General features: G+C 36.4%; 1 protein-coding gene across 1 annotated transcript in view; it reads left to right on the top strand.

The window, feature by feature from the left end:
- Window positions 1–470: 470 nt before the first annotated feature.
- LOC136026357 (6-phosphogluconate dehydrogenase, decarboxylating-like) overlaps window positions 471–15,468 on the top strand; it is a 64,700-nt gene continuing 49,702 nt past the window's right edge. The window contains exon 1 of the mRNA XM_065702887.1: window positions 471–611. Within this exon, the coding sequence (XP_065558959.1) occupies window positions 601–611 (11 nt within the window). The 5' untranslated portion in view covers window positions 471–600. The remainder of the gene's footprint in view (window positions 612–15,468) is intronic.

The following is a 15,468-nucleotide window of genomic DNA, read 5'->3' as shown; positions in this document are numbered from 1 at the left end:
ATATATATATATATATATATATATATATATATATATATATATTGGTATCGAAATTCCATTTTTTAGAGTTTTGTTTACTATTGAGCCGGGTCACTCTATACTACAGTTCGTTACCACGAACTGTTTCATTATTGTGAGAGCTGATTTTCGCTCTTCAAGCAAAGTGTACAAGGTACTAAAACGACCAAGTACGATTATTTTACCCGGAAACATAATATCAGGTCAAACAGATTCAATTCAAGGCACATTGAAAACAGCAAGATTGATGATACTGTCCTGAATATTTTCTCTAGCATACATTCCAACTCTTCGCCTGGAGTCTGTTCCAGGCTAGTAAATAGTTGAAATTCAGAAATATTCAATGGTTTTCGAGCAATAGGCATGTTGTATTTTTGTCAGGATCTCAACTAACCCATTTTTACGACAAAAAATCTATTACAGCGTAATTTCGGTTAAAAAGGTAGGATATAGGCAGCGCAGTGGATCGCTATTCTGCCACTCGCAAAACGTTCTAGCAGAAGAAATGATTGCAACTTTTGACTAGTCACTACCAAAAATTTTGTGGGATTTTTGTGCCATACAAGAGTGAAACCTGCTACAATGACTGAAAGGTATATAAGATGCTAACTTAAACTTCTAGATAATTGTATTTGCACTTTCCTATAAAGTAGATGATTTTGTTAAATAAAATATGTAGGAATGGATATAGCCTATGACCCATGAGGTTTCTTTCAGTTTTATCCTGCTTAGGTTTCTTTGTTAAGGACTTTGTTAAGTCAAACAAATTTTGTTAGGTTATATAAAGATTTGATTAACTTTTTAGGCTAGCTATTATAAAAGAGAATAGTTTTGGGTAACCTGAGCTACAGGCCTACAAGATTAGGCCATTTGCCTTTCAAAAATATTTCCAGTAAAATTCTAGTTAATTGACTTCTTGCTATCTCAGAAAGGGTTTAGGTTAGGAAAATGAAACTTTCAGGGATGGGTCTATAGGCTAAAGTATGTCCTGGCAAGGTATTTTAAAGTACCCACCTCCACTTCTCCCTCTAGAGGGCCCTGAAATTTGCCTAGGTGACAGGGTAAAATTCTAGTTAATTGACTTCTTGTGATCTTGGAAAGGGTTTAGGTTAGGAAAATGAAACTTTCAGGGATGGGTCTACAGTCTAAAGTATGTCCTGGGAAGGTATTTTAAAGTACCCACCTCCACCTCTTCTCCCTCTAGAGGGCCCTGAAATTTGCCTACAGGACAGGTGTATACCTATTGAAAATTTGACAAAACAACATTTTACCTTAATTTTCAGATACTAGTTGTTTTTTCTCTGCCTTTAGTTCTGAAAATGCAATTCCTGTTATTTAAGTAGAATTTTGAGCCATATCAATGTGTTTTTTTCAAAATTTTGGAAATGTACTTTGCACATCTTTAAAACCTTATAAAATGGAATTGAGCAAAGTTATGAAGCTGAAAACAATTTGTCTAACTTCAATTAAGCAGAAGATCTATTTTGCAAGGTTTCACTTTTATAACATACATATTTTTAAAGGTCATCAAAGGTCAGGGCCCTCTAGAGGGAGAAGGAGTGGAGGTAGTTGCATCAAAATACCTTTCTGAGACATACTTTAGTTTGTAGATTCATCCCTGAAAGTTTCATTTTCCTAACCTAAACCTTTTCTGAGATAGCAAGAAGTCAATTAACTAGAATTTTACCATATTTCCAAGCACAATAAAAGCCAGGTAATGTTCATATTAATGGATTATTCAGGTAGGTAAGAAATACACTTACCTCTATAGTCAAAATTACATTCTGAATCCAAATTTAATATTCATTTTTGTTGGAACCAAATATTTCCCCCACCCTAAATATATCAGTTTGAGATAGCCTATTTCCAATCCATAGTATATATTTGCACATTAGGCAGGGGGGATAAAGATAATTTTTTACTCAAATGAATTTGGATTAAGGGTGCAATTCTGACTGTACAGGGTTAAACTTTATCCCACCCCCTTAATGTGTAGATTTACACCCTGAATTGGCATAGCCTATACAGGGGTAAGGGTAAAGTTCATTTCTGATGCAAATGCCTATTAAACTTGGGTTCAAGGTGCAATTTTGACTTTGGAGGTAATTTATTTTTTAGCTACATAAGTAGGCCTAGTCTGTTAATATAAACCTGAGCTGGGCTGTAGGCCTACTCCAATGGTAGCTTTTAGGGTAAGGTTTATATTAATAGACTGCTTAGGCAGCTAAGAAATAAATTTGCCTCTATAATCAGAATTGGATTCTGAACCCAAATTTAATATACATTTGCATTGGAAATGAAGTCCCCTAAGCTTTAATATTTGAAAGTAGGCCAAGCCTAACATTTATTTTGTTGGTTTGCATTTTTTTATAGCCTAGAGTAAGCCTTCTAAGGGTGTTTAGACAGTGCCCTATCTTGGACAAATGGGTGTGATACATGTTCTTTGTAGAAACAGGTTTTTGCAGTTTTAACTTGATGATGTTTAGTTTTTAGCTTTTTCAACTATTTTATTAAAGCAAATTGAAGTGTTTAGGAGGCCTCTTATTATTAAAAGGTGTTGGGTGGCGCAGATGTCGTCATGAAGTTAGTTGTCGTCATGTTTGTTATGACAATGACGTGACTGAAGAACCTACAATGGCAACCGCCGAGGAAGCTGCTCAAAGAGTCTAAAAGAGTGCCAAAAGCTTGCTGCTGATAGAGAAAGGAAAAAAGGAAAGCGTGCCGAGGAATTGCAAGAACAGCAAGAAAACAGGCTTGCGGCTGATAGAGAAAGTAAGAGCAGAAAGCGTGCCAAGGAACTACCAGAGCAACGCGAAACCAGACTTGCTGCTAAAAGAGAAAGTGAAAAACGAAGGCTTGCTGAGGAATCACAAGAACAGCAAGAAAACAGGCTTGCGGCTGATTGAGAAAGTAAGAAAAGAAAGCGTGCCGACGAATCACAACAACAGCGTGAAATTAGGCTTGCGTCTCAAAGAGAAATCACCAAAAGAAAGCATGCCGAGGAATCACAAGAGCAACCTGGGTCAGTACGATGCTGGATGTACTCAGTGGAATGGCAAAAACGAGGATTGCTACACGCACATATAATAATCTGGCTGTATTATAAAATTAATTCTAACAAAATTGATGATGTGGTTTCCGCTGAAATACCTGATGAAAATGTTGATAAGGGATTATATGATATTGTTGTAAAAATATGATACCTGGACCTTGCAGTGCACTGAACAAAAATTCACCATGCATGGCCAAAGGAAGGTGCACAAAGCAATATCCTCGACTTTTAGTACCCAACACAATTACTGGCAATCATGGTTACCCACAATATAGAAGAAGATCTACTTAAGATGGCGGTAAAACAGCAATAATAAAGAAGCGTAACAGTACCACCATCAAAGTAGATAAATAGTGGGTTGTTCCATATTCCCCATTATTATCAAAAACATTCAATGCACACATAAACGTTGAATACTGTAACTCCATAAAGGCAATCAGATACATATGTAAATACGTCAACAAAGGCAGTGACATGGCAGTTTTTGGCTTGCTGTCCAAAATCAAAGATATTGACAAAATCGTACAATATCAATAAGCAGTAATGAAGCTGTTTGGTGAATTCTTTCATTTCCAATGCATGAATGTAGTCCAGCTGTTGTTCACTTAGCGGTACATTTACAGAATGGTCAACGTGTTTATTTCACGGAAACCAACGTGCAACAAAGAGCCCTGAATCCACTGGATACAAAGTTAACTGCTTTCTATTCGCTATGCAAAAATGATTCTTTTGCAAAAAAAACTGCTGTATACTGAAGTGCCTTCGTATTACATGTGGAATACTAAAAATAAAGTATTTGAATGTCAAAAACAGGGTAAGTCAGTCAACGACCAACCTACCATCTTCAAAGATACCACGATAGGAAGACTACACCGTTCACACCAATCAACATGAATGCTTCTTCCTACGCCTGCTTTTGGTGAATGTACCTGGTCCAACGTCCTTTGAGTATTTGAGAACTGTAAACGGTACTATACATGACACTTACCGTAGTGCATGCCAAGCTCTGAATTTATTGGAGAATGACCAACACTGGGATAACTGCATCAATGACACGTGCGAAACGTCAACTCCAAGTCAAATTTGTGCATTGTTTGGAATCATTCTAACAACTTGCTATCCTTCAGCTCCTACAGAGTTATGGTGAAAATATAAATCGAAAATGTCCGAAGATATACTCCATCAAAAACGGTTAGAGACGTCGGATATGACTTTTGATTTTACATCAGAAATTTATAAATACACTTTAGTTATTATAGAAGATTTGTGTGTATGTATGGCAAACAAACCTCTTCAGGATTTGGGAATACCTTCACCTAATTGTACCACTGCTGTTTTGACATGTGTAGAATTGGATTGTGAACAAAGTTACAGTACAAGTGATCTATTTTCGTATGTACAAAATAACATTTCCAAGTTAACATCAGAACAAAAAGACATTTATGATATGATAATGCATTGTGTCAATAACAACGTTGGAGAAATTTTCTTTTTGGATGCACCAGGAGGTACTGGTAAAACGTTTGTGATAAAACTGATTATGGTATTGCGGGAGATTTCAGGCAAACATTACCTATAATACCTAGATCAACCCCTGCAGACTAAATGAATGCTTGCCTGAAAAATTCTAATTTATGGGCACACGTAAAAACATTAAAATTAACTACAAAGATGCGTGTCCGATTGCAAAACAATGACTCTGGTCAAACATTTTCAGATCAAGTGCTGGCAATTGGAAACAGAAATTTCCCAGACTCAATTTCAGGACGTATACAACTACCTGCTGAATTCTGTAATTTAGTGAGGTCCAAAAATGAATTGATTGAAAAAGTATTTCTGAATATTCTTAACAATTAAAAAAATAATAAATGGCTAAGTGAAAGAGCAATTCTTGGACCCAAAAATATAGACGTCCACAAAATCAACAATATTGTTTTAACCAAGATTCGAGACCATGCAGTCCTTTACAAGTCAGTCAACACAGTTTTGGAACCAAATGAGGCGGTTAATTATCCATCTGAATTTTTAAATTCCATGGATCTTTCTGGGTTTCCACCACACGTGCTACAACTAAAAATAGGTGTACCAATAATACTGTTAAGAAATATCAACCCACCAAAGCTTTGCAATGGCACGCGACTCGCCGTAAAAAAAAAACAATGGAAAACGTAATAGAGGCCACAATCTTGACAGGACCTTTTGAGGGTGAGGCTGTTCTTATTCCTCGCATTCCCATGATTCCAACGGATCTGCCTTTTCAATTTAAAAGATTGCAATTCTCAATTCGATTAGCATTTGCAATCACCATCAACAAAGCTCAAGGTCAATCATTAGAAAAATGTGGTATAGATCTTAATACTGATTGTTTTTCCCATAGACAATTGTACATTGCATGGTCAAGGGTCAGTAAACCTGACAATCTATTTATATGCAGCGACAATTGGACAGCAAAAAATGTTATATATTCGCAAGTTTTACGCAGTTAATTTGTATTGTATCTATCTATCTATATAAAAACGAGTTGTGTGTATGCATGTTTGTTTGTTTTTAAAAAGAGCGTTTGCATATGACGTCATTATAAGTACACAAGGCTTTGTATATGCACGGACAATGGGAAAGCCAAGAATGTTGTATATTCGCAAGTTTTACGTAGTTCAAAACACATATATAAATCTATCTATATTCATAGGTGGTACACAGGGACACAACTACAATGGCGCGTAACTAATATGGCGTGTAACGACTTACATACGCGGGGGGCTTGGGGGGGCACGAAGCACCCCCACTAACTAGGTGTTGGGGTGGTGCGAAGACTTTCTCCTTGTTTATTAGTCAACAATTTGTTTTTCTTGATCTACACAGCCTTGCAAACCACAGGTACGTAGAGCCGTAACTGCAGGGGAGGGAAGTCCAAGGATTCTCCGAGCAGCGAAGGTGGATGAAAGGATCTTTCAGAAGCGTGGGGATCAAAGGGTTTTCTAAGAGAGGGGTCCATAGGTTGGAAAGTGTATACCTTTAAGAGCAAATATCTGAACTTCGGCGTTCTTGTTTTAAAATTTGCCAATGAGAATGGGAGCTTAAATAGATAGTTTTGTCAAAAATTGCATTTTATTTTATTAGCCAAACTCCAAAAATATAGGATTTTAAAGCAATTTCCCCGTAATTACCAATAGTTTTCCATGACTGACAAACTCCCATCCTCCCCTTATACATTGTACACCACCCCCTTCCACTAAGAAAAATTTAATTCGTGTCCGATTATTTCTGTACATAACTAGGACATCTGGCATGTTTTTATATATGATTAAAAAGCAAAGTTAAAGCAAAGAAAATAATACGTGGACCAAAATTAGAATATCTCAACAAAGATAGGTACGCAAAGGCGCCCTTAGGTCACCCCTCCCCCAGCGACATAGTTTTAACATGTTTTTTTTCCATATATTTCACGAATATTTTACTTGATTGAAGGGTGTCACTAAACTTATCCCTCCCCCTCCTCTATTTTTACATATGTAACAAACCCTTGGTTATAATATTTGAATCAGGAAATAGAGCTAAATAAGATAACAAAAGTTCTGGCTCTAGATATATCTGTAAAATCGAGAAACGTATGATTGTTTTTATTGAAAATACATCTGCAAAAAAGCACAAATTTAAAGACAGACAGCGGAATTAAAGCTGAGATACTAAATTTCTTTCAGATTCCAGGTTTTGATAAAGCTTAGCAATCCCTCCTCCAGCTTTGATCCTCCCAACAAACTCAACTCTTCTATTGGACTTCTTTTCAATTACGTTCAACCAATAATCATAGAGAGATATCGGCTTATCACCCTGCGTCACTGTAAAGGCCTTTTTTGTCATTGGTGGTGAAACCGGCGAATCAGTATTGGCTCTAATGACTCCCTTTTCGTCAATTTTTTCACCAGCAAGGCTCCGGCATTCAAGCAAACAATCCAAAACACGATGATGTTGTTTACTACGACAGTGAGCTCTTAAATATTGTTCTAACTCTGTAAATAAGTTCTTATAATGTTCTTCCCTTTTTTTAGACCTTGCAGATATAATGTTACTAACTGGTAGAGGGTCCCCACGATTCTCCATACCCATAAAGTTATATATTACATGTTTACATTGGTTCACTTCCTCTTCACTGAGGTTTTCTTTAACAATGACATTTGGGAAAATGCCCATGATGTTTTGGCAAGCAGCCAAGTAATGCTTGCCATCTAGTCTGGTAGAAATACATTTTGACTTGACATGTACTGACGAATTGGAATCTTCAAAAGCCAATGAACTAATTTTGCTTTGTTCTGAATTCACAGTCTGTGAAGGACTTTTGTCACTTGTTTCTTCTAAATTACTTTTTCTCTCCCCAAAATGTCGTTTTCTTGACAGTTCCATTTTTGAAGCGCATTTGCCAAATTCATTTTGTAATTGGGTAGAAATGATTTTAGCTTTCAAAGGGACTGAAACGGTCGAAGTTTCGAAGGCCCTGTCACAATTTTTTCTTTTCTTTGTTGGTGATTCAATTTCTGAAATGCCTGTGTTGGATTCTTCATAAAATCTACTGCTAATGCGTTCGGCCTTAACAGATTCTGATGCTCTCAACTTTTCAAAGCCAAAGTTAGGACTTTTTCTTTTATTTTTATTCACAGCCCTTCTACCTAGGCTAATCATTTTTTCAACAGGCCTTTTTCTTGATGATAGAGCTTTTGAAGTTTTTACGGCAGCTTCATCACGTAATTGGGTGACTTCACCAGGATTTCTTTTTTCATCTGCATTCTTGTTGGAATTTGGCTCATCTGGTTCAAGAGCAGTGGAGTCAACTGCCTTAAAAGACATACGATTACGATAGTCACTTTTGTTATACTTTATGTGATATTCACTCATTGCTTTATCTTTTGACACTGAAAATAGCGTGTCAAAAGCTCACTTATATATGGCCTCGGTGACGTCATATGTCGTTAAAATATCACTGTTAAGTGTTATGACGCAAGGTATCCTTGTCACGTCATATTTTCTAGTATATGATGTCTTACAATTAGAGAGCAATTAACGGCACTATATATAGATTAAATAAAAAAAATAGTTTTTTTTAACTGTAAGTAAGGAGCGACATTAAAACATAAAACGAACAGAAATTACTCCGTATACGAAATGGCTTGTCCCCTCCTCAACACCTCGAGCCAACATTGCAGTTTCACAACAAATTTTTGGTGCTATTTTTGGACTTGCGCCATGACATACACATGGCCTACTAGGTGTAGTTGGATTAGTTTAAGGTCAATTTTTTTTTCTGCTTGTGATTCTTGTCTGCTTTTAAAGAAGTCAGATTATGAACCTTTACGTATATTACAAAAGAACAGTATAAGACATGGCAGAACTTTGCAGCACATATGACACTCTGAGGATGAACAATAGGCTTCATTAAGTGGGTAACGACTCAAGCTACATTTTCTTAAATTTAGAGTTATTTAGTTCTGGTCAATAGCTGGTTCACAATACCAAATAACACCCACCTGAAAAAAATAGGGCATTGTCTAGAGCCATATCTTGTAATTAAAGGGAGGGGCATAGGCTACTGGATACAACTCTGAGCCCCCAACAATTAGAAACTTTCTATGAAGTGTTTTTTTTTTTGGGGGGGGGGGAAGAGTTCAGTTCAGATAAGAAATCTTCAACAAATTAACAAATTTAGCAATACTGACCACTGGCAAAAATAAAAGAACATAATGGTCATATTATGCATGCAACAAATCCAAAATTGGCTTCATTTTATACACACACAAAAAAACATAATAGGGTGGCTTACATAGATTCATAGAAAAGAAAACCAGAAAAAAAAGAAACATAAAGCATTTGACAAAGTTGCACATCTAAGGCTGAAAAGAAAGCTTCAAGCTTCCACTTACCTTAAAATTACCTTAAATTGCAGCTAGGAGCAATATAAGGATTTTTCCTTGTAGAAACTCCAGAGTTGATAACACATGACACATAGTTGAATACATACACTTGACTAGTGGTTTGATGTTGCTGACTCCGATTCGAGTGCTTCCCAATTATACTTCCATTCTTTTTTTGACCATTCGTTGTCAAGATGGTTCTTAAAGCTGTCTGTGGTTTGGGCAGCAACGGTATCTGGCAGTAATTTGTTGCAGAGGTTGGCAACACGATTGGTAAGAAAATGGGCGCGTTGCCGCTTTGAGGAGAAATGCACGGATAACTTCAAGTTATGTCCCCTTGTACGAGAATCCTGAGACGCCAGAGGAAGAAGACCAGGAACTGCCTTTGTATTAATAAGTTTATGAACCAGAATGGCATCACCCCATCTTCTTCTATAAACCAGAGTTGGGAGTTTCAGCTTGCATAGCCTTGTAGGGTAAGGGAGCTCATACAGTCCACTCACCATCTTAGTAGCTCTTCTCTGGACATCTTCAAGAATTTTAGCATCTTTTTTGAAAAAGGGGGATGCAAGGACCATGCCTGTCTCAAGCCTCGGCCGAACAAGTCCTTTATACAAAAGGCTCAGAATTTTAGGAGAACTGGAGGAAATTGTTCTTTTTATGAGCCCTAGTGATGAGCTAGCTGATGCTGCTGCCTTCTTTGCATGAGTGCTAAATTTAAGATCATTGTCAACAATTACTCCTAGGTCACGTTCTTCCAATACTGGAGAAAGGAGCTGACCGTAAAGAGAGTAAGTTGCATTGATATTCTTGTACCCAAAGTGGACATCATCAAATGGATTGTACCCACTTGGACATCATTGAATGGATTGTAAACTTCCTAGGAGAATGAACCCAAAGAGTTGCTGTTACTCTGAAAAAGAGTGGGATTTTTTTACTTTTTTCAGAGTTTTCTTTTACTTTTGAAAGATGAAGCATAGCTAGCCTAATATACAGTAGGCTAGTACAAATTTTATTATGGGTTGAGGATATCCCTGCTTTGCTTTGAAAGGTAACTAGGCCTATAAAATTATTCATGGTAACTATATAAATAAGCTCCTCTGCTGGAGACTTGGGGATTTAATAGATAAAGGATAGAGGTGCAGATTTGCGGCTCTCCATGATTAAGTATTTCCACCTATTTCTATCCAAATGACATTTATCTTTGATGGTCTTAGAAATTCTTCATGTTATTAAAGTGAAACCTTTGAAATTGATCTGAGGTTCATATTGGGCAGAAGGAAAATGTTTTGAGTCTCATTCCTTTTCTAAATCCTGATATATATTATTTGAAACACTTTAAATTTCTGTTTCTGAAATGGGAAGAAATTTCTGGTGTTGCTGTGACTTAAAGTTCTGGTGAGATCATGGGGATTATTGTTTCAAAAACTTTTGCTAGTTAAAGAAAAAGTCTCTACAACACAGAATAAGCTAATACCTTCATAGGTTAGGTTTAGGAACTATGAGGCAATATAGGCCTAGGCTATATAGCCAACTGCTACAAAAAAGAAATAGGCACACAAAATTATGGCTTTATTAAAAAAAAATTGCTGAACTTTCGTATATAGCCATGCCATAAGTGATGTTATCAGAGGTGGGGGAAGTTAGAAAATAATTTATATATTATTAATCAATTTAATATAATTTGCAAATTGTGTAAAATATATTTGGAAAGAGTATTGAATAGGGAAAGAGAATTTGTAATCCAAATTGTAATTTCGAGCAATTGAAGGGTTTTCCATCTTGTAGAATTGCTCAACATTTCTTCAAAAATTCCCATGTGGGTTGATTTGGAATTGTTTTGAATATTAAGTTGGTTTGATTGACTAGGGTTTATGCTCTGGTCTGGGACTCCAAGGTGTCCCATTTCAGCCTCCATTCCTTATTGTTCCACTCCTTGTCAAGTGAGACTCTGAATTCTTTATGGTCTTACTGGATACAATATGATTGCTCAGGGAGTTTCACAGGTCTGCAACCCAGTTGGTTAGGAAGTGATGGCATTCCCTCCTCTGAGCATTGAACTTTATGAACTTCCTAGAATGACCCCGAGTGTGAGAAGGTTTCGGAGTATTTCAGGAGTATCATTGATATACATGTTGAAAAGTGATGGCCCAAGCATGGTTCCTCGGGGAACTCTGCTAAGAACAGGTATAGGTGATGATAGCACACATACTCCTTTATCATTAGTAACAGCAACTCTTTGGGTTCGTTCTCCCAGGAAGTCTACAATCCATTCAATGATGTCCAAGTGGAAGCTTGAAGCTTTCTTTTCAGCCTTAGATGTGCAACTTTGTCAAATGCTTTATGTTTCTTTTTTTTCTGGTTTTCTTTTCTATGAATCTATGTAAGCCACCCTATTATGTTTTTTTTTTGTGTGTATAAAATGGAGCCAATTTTGGATTTGTTGCATGTATAATATGACCATTATGTTCTTTTATTTTTGCCAGTGGTCAGTATTGCTAAATTTGTTAATTTGTTGAAGACTTCTTATCTGAACTGAACTCTTCCCCCTCCCAAAAAAAAAACTTAATAGAAAGTTTCTAATTGTTGGGGGCTCAGAGTTGTATCCAGTATGCCCCTCCCCCACTTATATCTTCCAAGATATATCTCTAGACTAGGCCCTATTTTTTTCATTTAAGCAAATGTAGCTTGAGTCTTTACCCACTTAAAGAAGCCTATTGTTCATCCTCAGAGTGTCATATGTGCTGCAAAGTTCTGCCATGTCTTACACTGTTCTTCTGTAATATACATAAAGGTTTAGAATCTGACTTCTTTAAAAGCAGACAAGAATTACAAGCAGAAAAATAAAAAATTGACCTTCAACTAATCCAACTACACCTAGTAGGCCATGTGTATGTCATGGCGCAAGTCCAAAAATAGCATCAAAAATTTGTTCTGAAAACTCTAAAAAAAAGAAATTTTGATACCAATATTTAAATCAGAAGAATTGCATTTTAATGCTGATTTTAAATATACAAGTTTCGTCAAGTTTAGTCTTATCCATCAAAACTTACGAGCCTGGGCAAATTTGCCTTATTTTAGAAAACAAGGGGAAACACCCTCTAAGGGTCCTAGAATCTTAACGAAAATCATACCATCAGATTAAGCGTATCAGAGAGTCCTATTGTAGAAGTTTCAAGCTCCTATCTACAAAAATGTGGAATCTTGTATTTTTTGCCTGAAGACAGATCATGGATGTGTGTTTATTTCTTTTTTTTTCCAGGGGTGATCGTATCGACCCAGTGGTCCTAAAATGTTGCGAGAGGGCTCATTCTGACGGAAATTAAAAGTCCTAGTGCCGTTTTTAAGTGACCGAAATAATTGGAGGGCACCTAGGCCCCTTCCCACGTACATGTTTTTCCCAAAGTCACAAGATCAAAATTTTGAGATAGCCATTCTGTTCAGCTTAGATGAAAACCTAATAACTGTGTCCTTGGGACCGACTTAATCCCCCACAGTCCCCAGGGGCGGGGCTGCAAGTTACAAACTTTGACCATTGTTTACATATAGTAATGGTTAATAAGAAGTGTACATACGTTTTCAGGGGGCTTTTTCGTTTCGGGGTGGGGGTGGGTCGGGATTACTCGGGAGATTCTTTCCATGGAGTAATTTATCACGAGGGAAGAGAATTTCCATGAAGGGGGTGCAGGATTGTCTAGCATTGTTTAAAAAACAATAAAAAAATTCAACTGGAAGTAATGAGCAGCATTAAAACTTAAAACGAACATAAAATACGTATATAAGGGGGTTTCTTTCCTCCACAATACCTTGCTCTTTACGCTGAAGTATTTTTTAGTAATTTTAACTATTTATTTTACGGCCTTTGTGACTCAGGGTTCATTCTTAAAGATTTGGGACAAAATTCAAGCTTTAGTGTAAAGAGCGAGGTATTGACAAGGGGGCGAACCCCCTCGTATACGTATTAAAAATACATAAATATAGAATTTCGTTACATAAGTTAATTCGTAAGGTATGTATGTTTATTACTAACAAAAACGTTCGTAAAAAAATCTAGTTGGATTTTGAAGAATCGGAAAATTGGAGGGCAACTAGGCCTCCTCTCCTACTCCTTTTTTTTTATCAACATCGGTCTACCGAAACTATGAGAAAGCCATTTAGCAAAAAAAAAATTATATGCAAATTTCGTTTTAATTAATCATGTGCGGTGAGCCAAAATCAAAACATGCATTAATTAAAAAAAAACGTTCAGAAATTAAATAAAAAAAACAGTTTTTTTAAACTGCAAGCAAGGAGCGACATTAAAATTTAAAACGAACAGAAATTATTCTGTATATTGTCCCCTCCTCAACGCCCCGCTCTTTACACTAAAGTCTTTTTTTTATTGTTTTAAAAAGTAGAGTTGTGACAAAGAGTCAAACTTTAGCGTAAAGAGCGTGGCATTGAGGAGGAGACAACCCCTTTCATGTACGGAATAATTTCTGTTCGTTTTAATGTCTCTCCTTACTTGCAGTTAAAAAAAAAAAACTTTTTTTTTTTTAATCAATCATAGGGACAAGTTTTGAAATGACCACATGTGCTTCTTTTTCTATTTTGAGGTCCAGCCTCACAAAGATAGGATTTTTCAAATTGAATTAACGCTTGGAACGCTTGTCAGGAAATTTGAAGATACATCACCTGCAGCAGATGGTGCCATAATAGAGGTTACAATATGTAGCATAGCCACAATTTGAGAAACACTGGCCTATAAAATTGTTTTTATTCGCAGACAAAACAGGAAGCAAATTAACCAATAGAAAATTATATTGATTTGAGCTGTTTTTCCTCTCCTTGAGTTCCAGTTTTTAAATAATGTAGGGGGTGGAGTAGGGAAGTTTTTCAATTTTTTTAAATGAAAATATAAAAAATGTAGTTTTCATAACCTTGGAGGGGAAGGGTAATTTTGTGGTTTTGTTTTTGGCCTCTTAGAGGGTTTGGGTTTGGGTAGACCAACTTTTGGCTGTGTTAGGTTATTTTTTAAAACCTGGATTAGTATTGTAATTCCCTTCATTTGTTGTCTATTGATGGTATAATAAATAAATAAAAGAAAACACTACAGAATAAGAATTATTTTCATGATTTTTTTTTCCCGTAACAATGAAACTATGGGTTTTCCTTGCTATCAGATATAATCAAACAGTTCGTGATAACGAACTGTAGTAAGGAGCGACCCGGCTCAATAGTAACCGAAACTCTAAAAAATAGAATTTTGATACCGATAGTTACATCAAAAGAATCGAATTTTAATGCTGATTTTGAGTATATAAGTTTCATCAAGATCAGTTATACCCATCAAAAGTTATGAGCCTGAGAATATTTGCCTCATTTTAGAAAATAGGGGGAAACACTACCTAAAAGTCGTACAGTCTTAACGAAAATCACACCGTCAGATTCAGCGTATCGGAGAACCTTACTGTAGAAGTTTCAAGCTCCTATCTACAAAAATGTGGAATTTCGCATTTTTTGCCAGAAGACAGATCACGGATGCGTGTTTATTTGTTTTTTTGTTTTTTTTCCAGGGGTGATCGTATCGACTGAGTGGTCCTAGAATGTTGCGAGAGGGCTCATTCTAACGGAAATTAAAAGTTCTAGTGGCTTTTTTAAGTGACCAAAAAATTGGAGGGCTCCTGGGCCCCCTCCCACGCTCATTTTTCCCCGAAAGTCACCGGATCAAAATTCTGAGATAGCCATTTTATTCACCATAGTCGAAAAACCCAATAAATATGTCTTTAGGGACGACTTACTCCCCCGTAGTCCCCGTGGGAGGGGCTAAAAGTTACAAACTTTGACCTGTGTTTACATATAGTAATGGTTACTGGGAAGTGTAGGTACAGACGTTTTCAGGGGAATTTTTTTATTTAGGTGGGAGATTTGAGGGGGGGGGTTACGTGGGAGGATATTTCCATGGAGAAACTTCTCATGGGGGGAGAGAATTTCAATGAAGGGGGTGCAGGATTTTCTAGCATTATTTGAAAAACAATGAAAAAATAAATATGAAAAGTTTTTCTATTGAAAGTAAGGAGCAGCATTAAAACTTAAAACGAACAAAAATTATTACGCATATGAGGGGTTTACCTCCTCGTTATACCTCACTTTTTACGCTAAAGTATTTTTTAGTAATTTCAACTATTTATTCTACGGCCTTTGTGATTCAGAGGTCATTCTTAAGGAATTGGGACAAAATCTAAGCTTTAGTGTATAGAGCGAGGTATCGACGAGGAGGCGAACCCCCTCATATATGTAATAAAAACATGAGAATACAAAAGTTCTTTACGTAAGCTAATTTATAAGTTACGTATATCTTTTACTAATAAAAAGATTCGTAAAAAATTAAAAGTTCAAGTTGCCTTTTGAATTAACCAAAAAATCGGAGGGCAACTAGGCTTCCTCCCCCGCTCTTTTTTCTCAAAATCATTTGATCCAAATTATGAGAAAGCCATTTAGCCAAAAAAAAAAAAA

This window comes from Artemia franciscana, chromosome 4 (genome assembly GCF_032884065.1).
Source record: "Artemia franciscana chromosome 4, ASM3288406v1, whole genome shotgun sequence".
Classification (NCBI taxonomy): domain Eukaryota; kingdom Metazoa; phylum Arthropoda; class Branchiopoda; order Anostraca; family Artemiidae; genus Artemia; species Artemia franciscana.
Note: the sequence above shows the minus strand (reverse complement) of the source record. Positions and strands in the feature narration are given on the sequence as shown.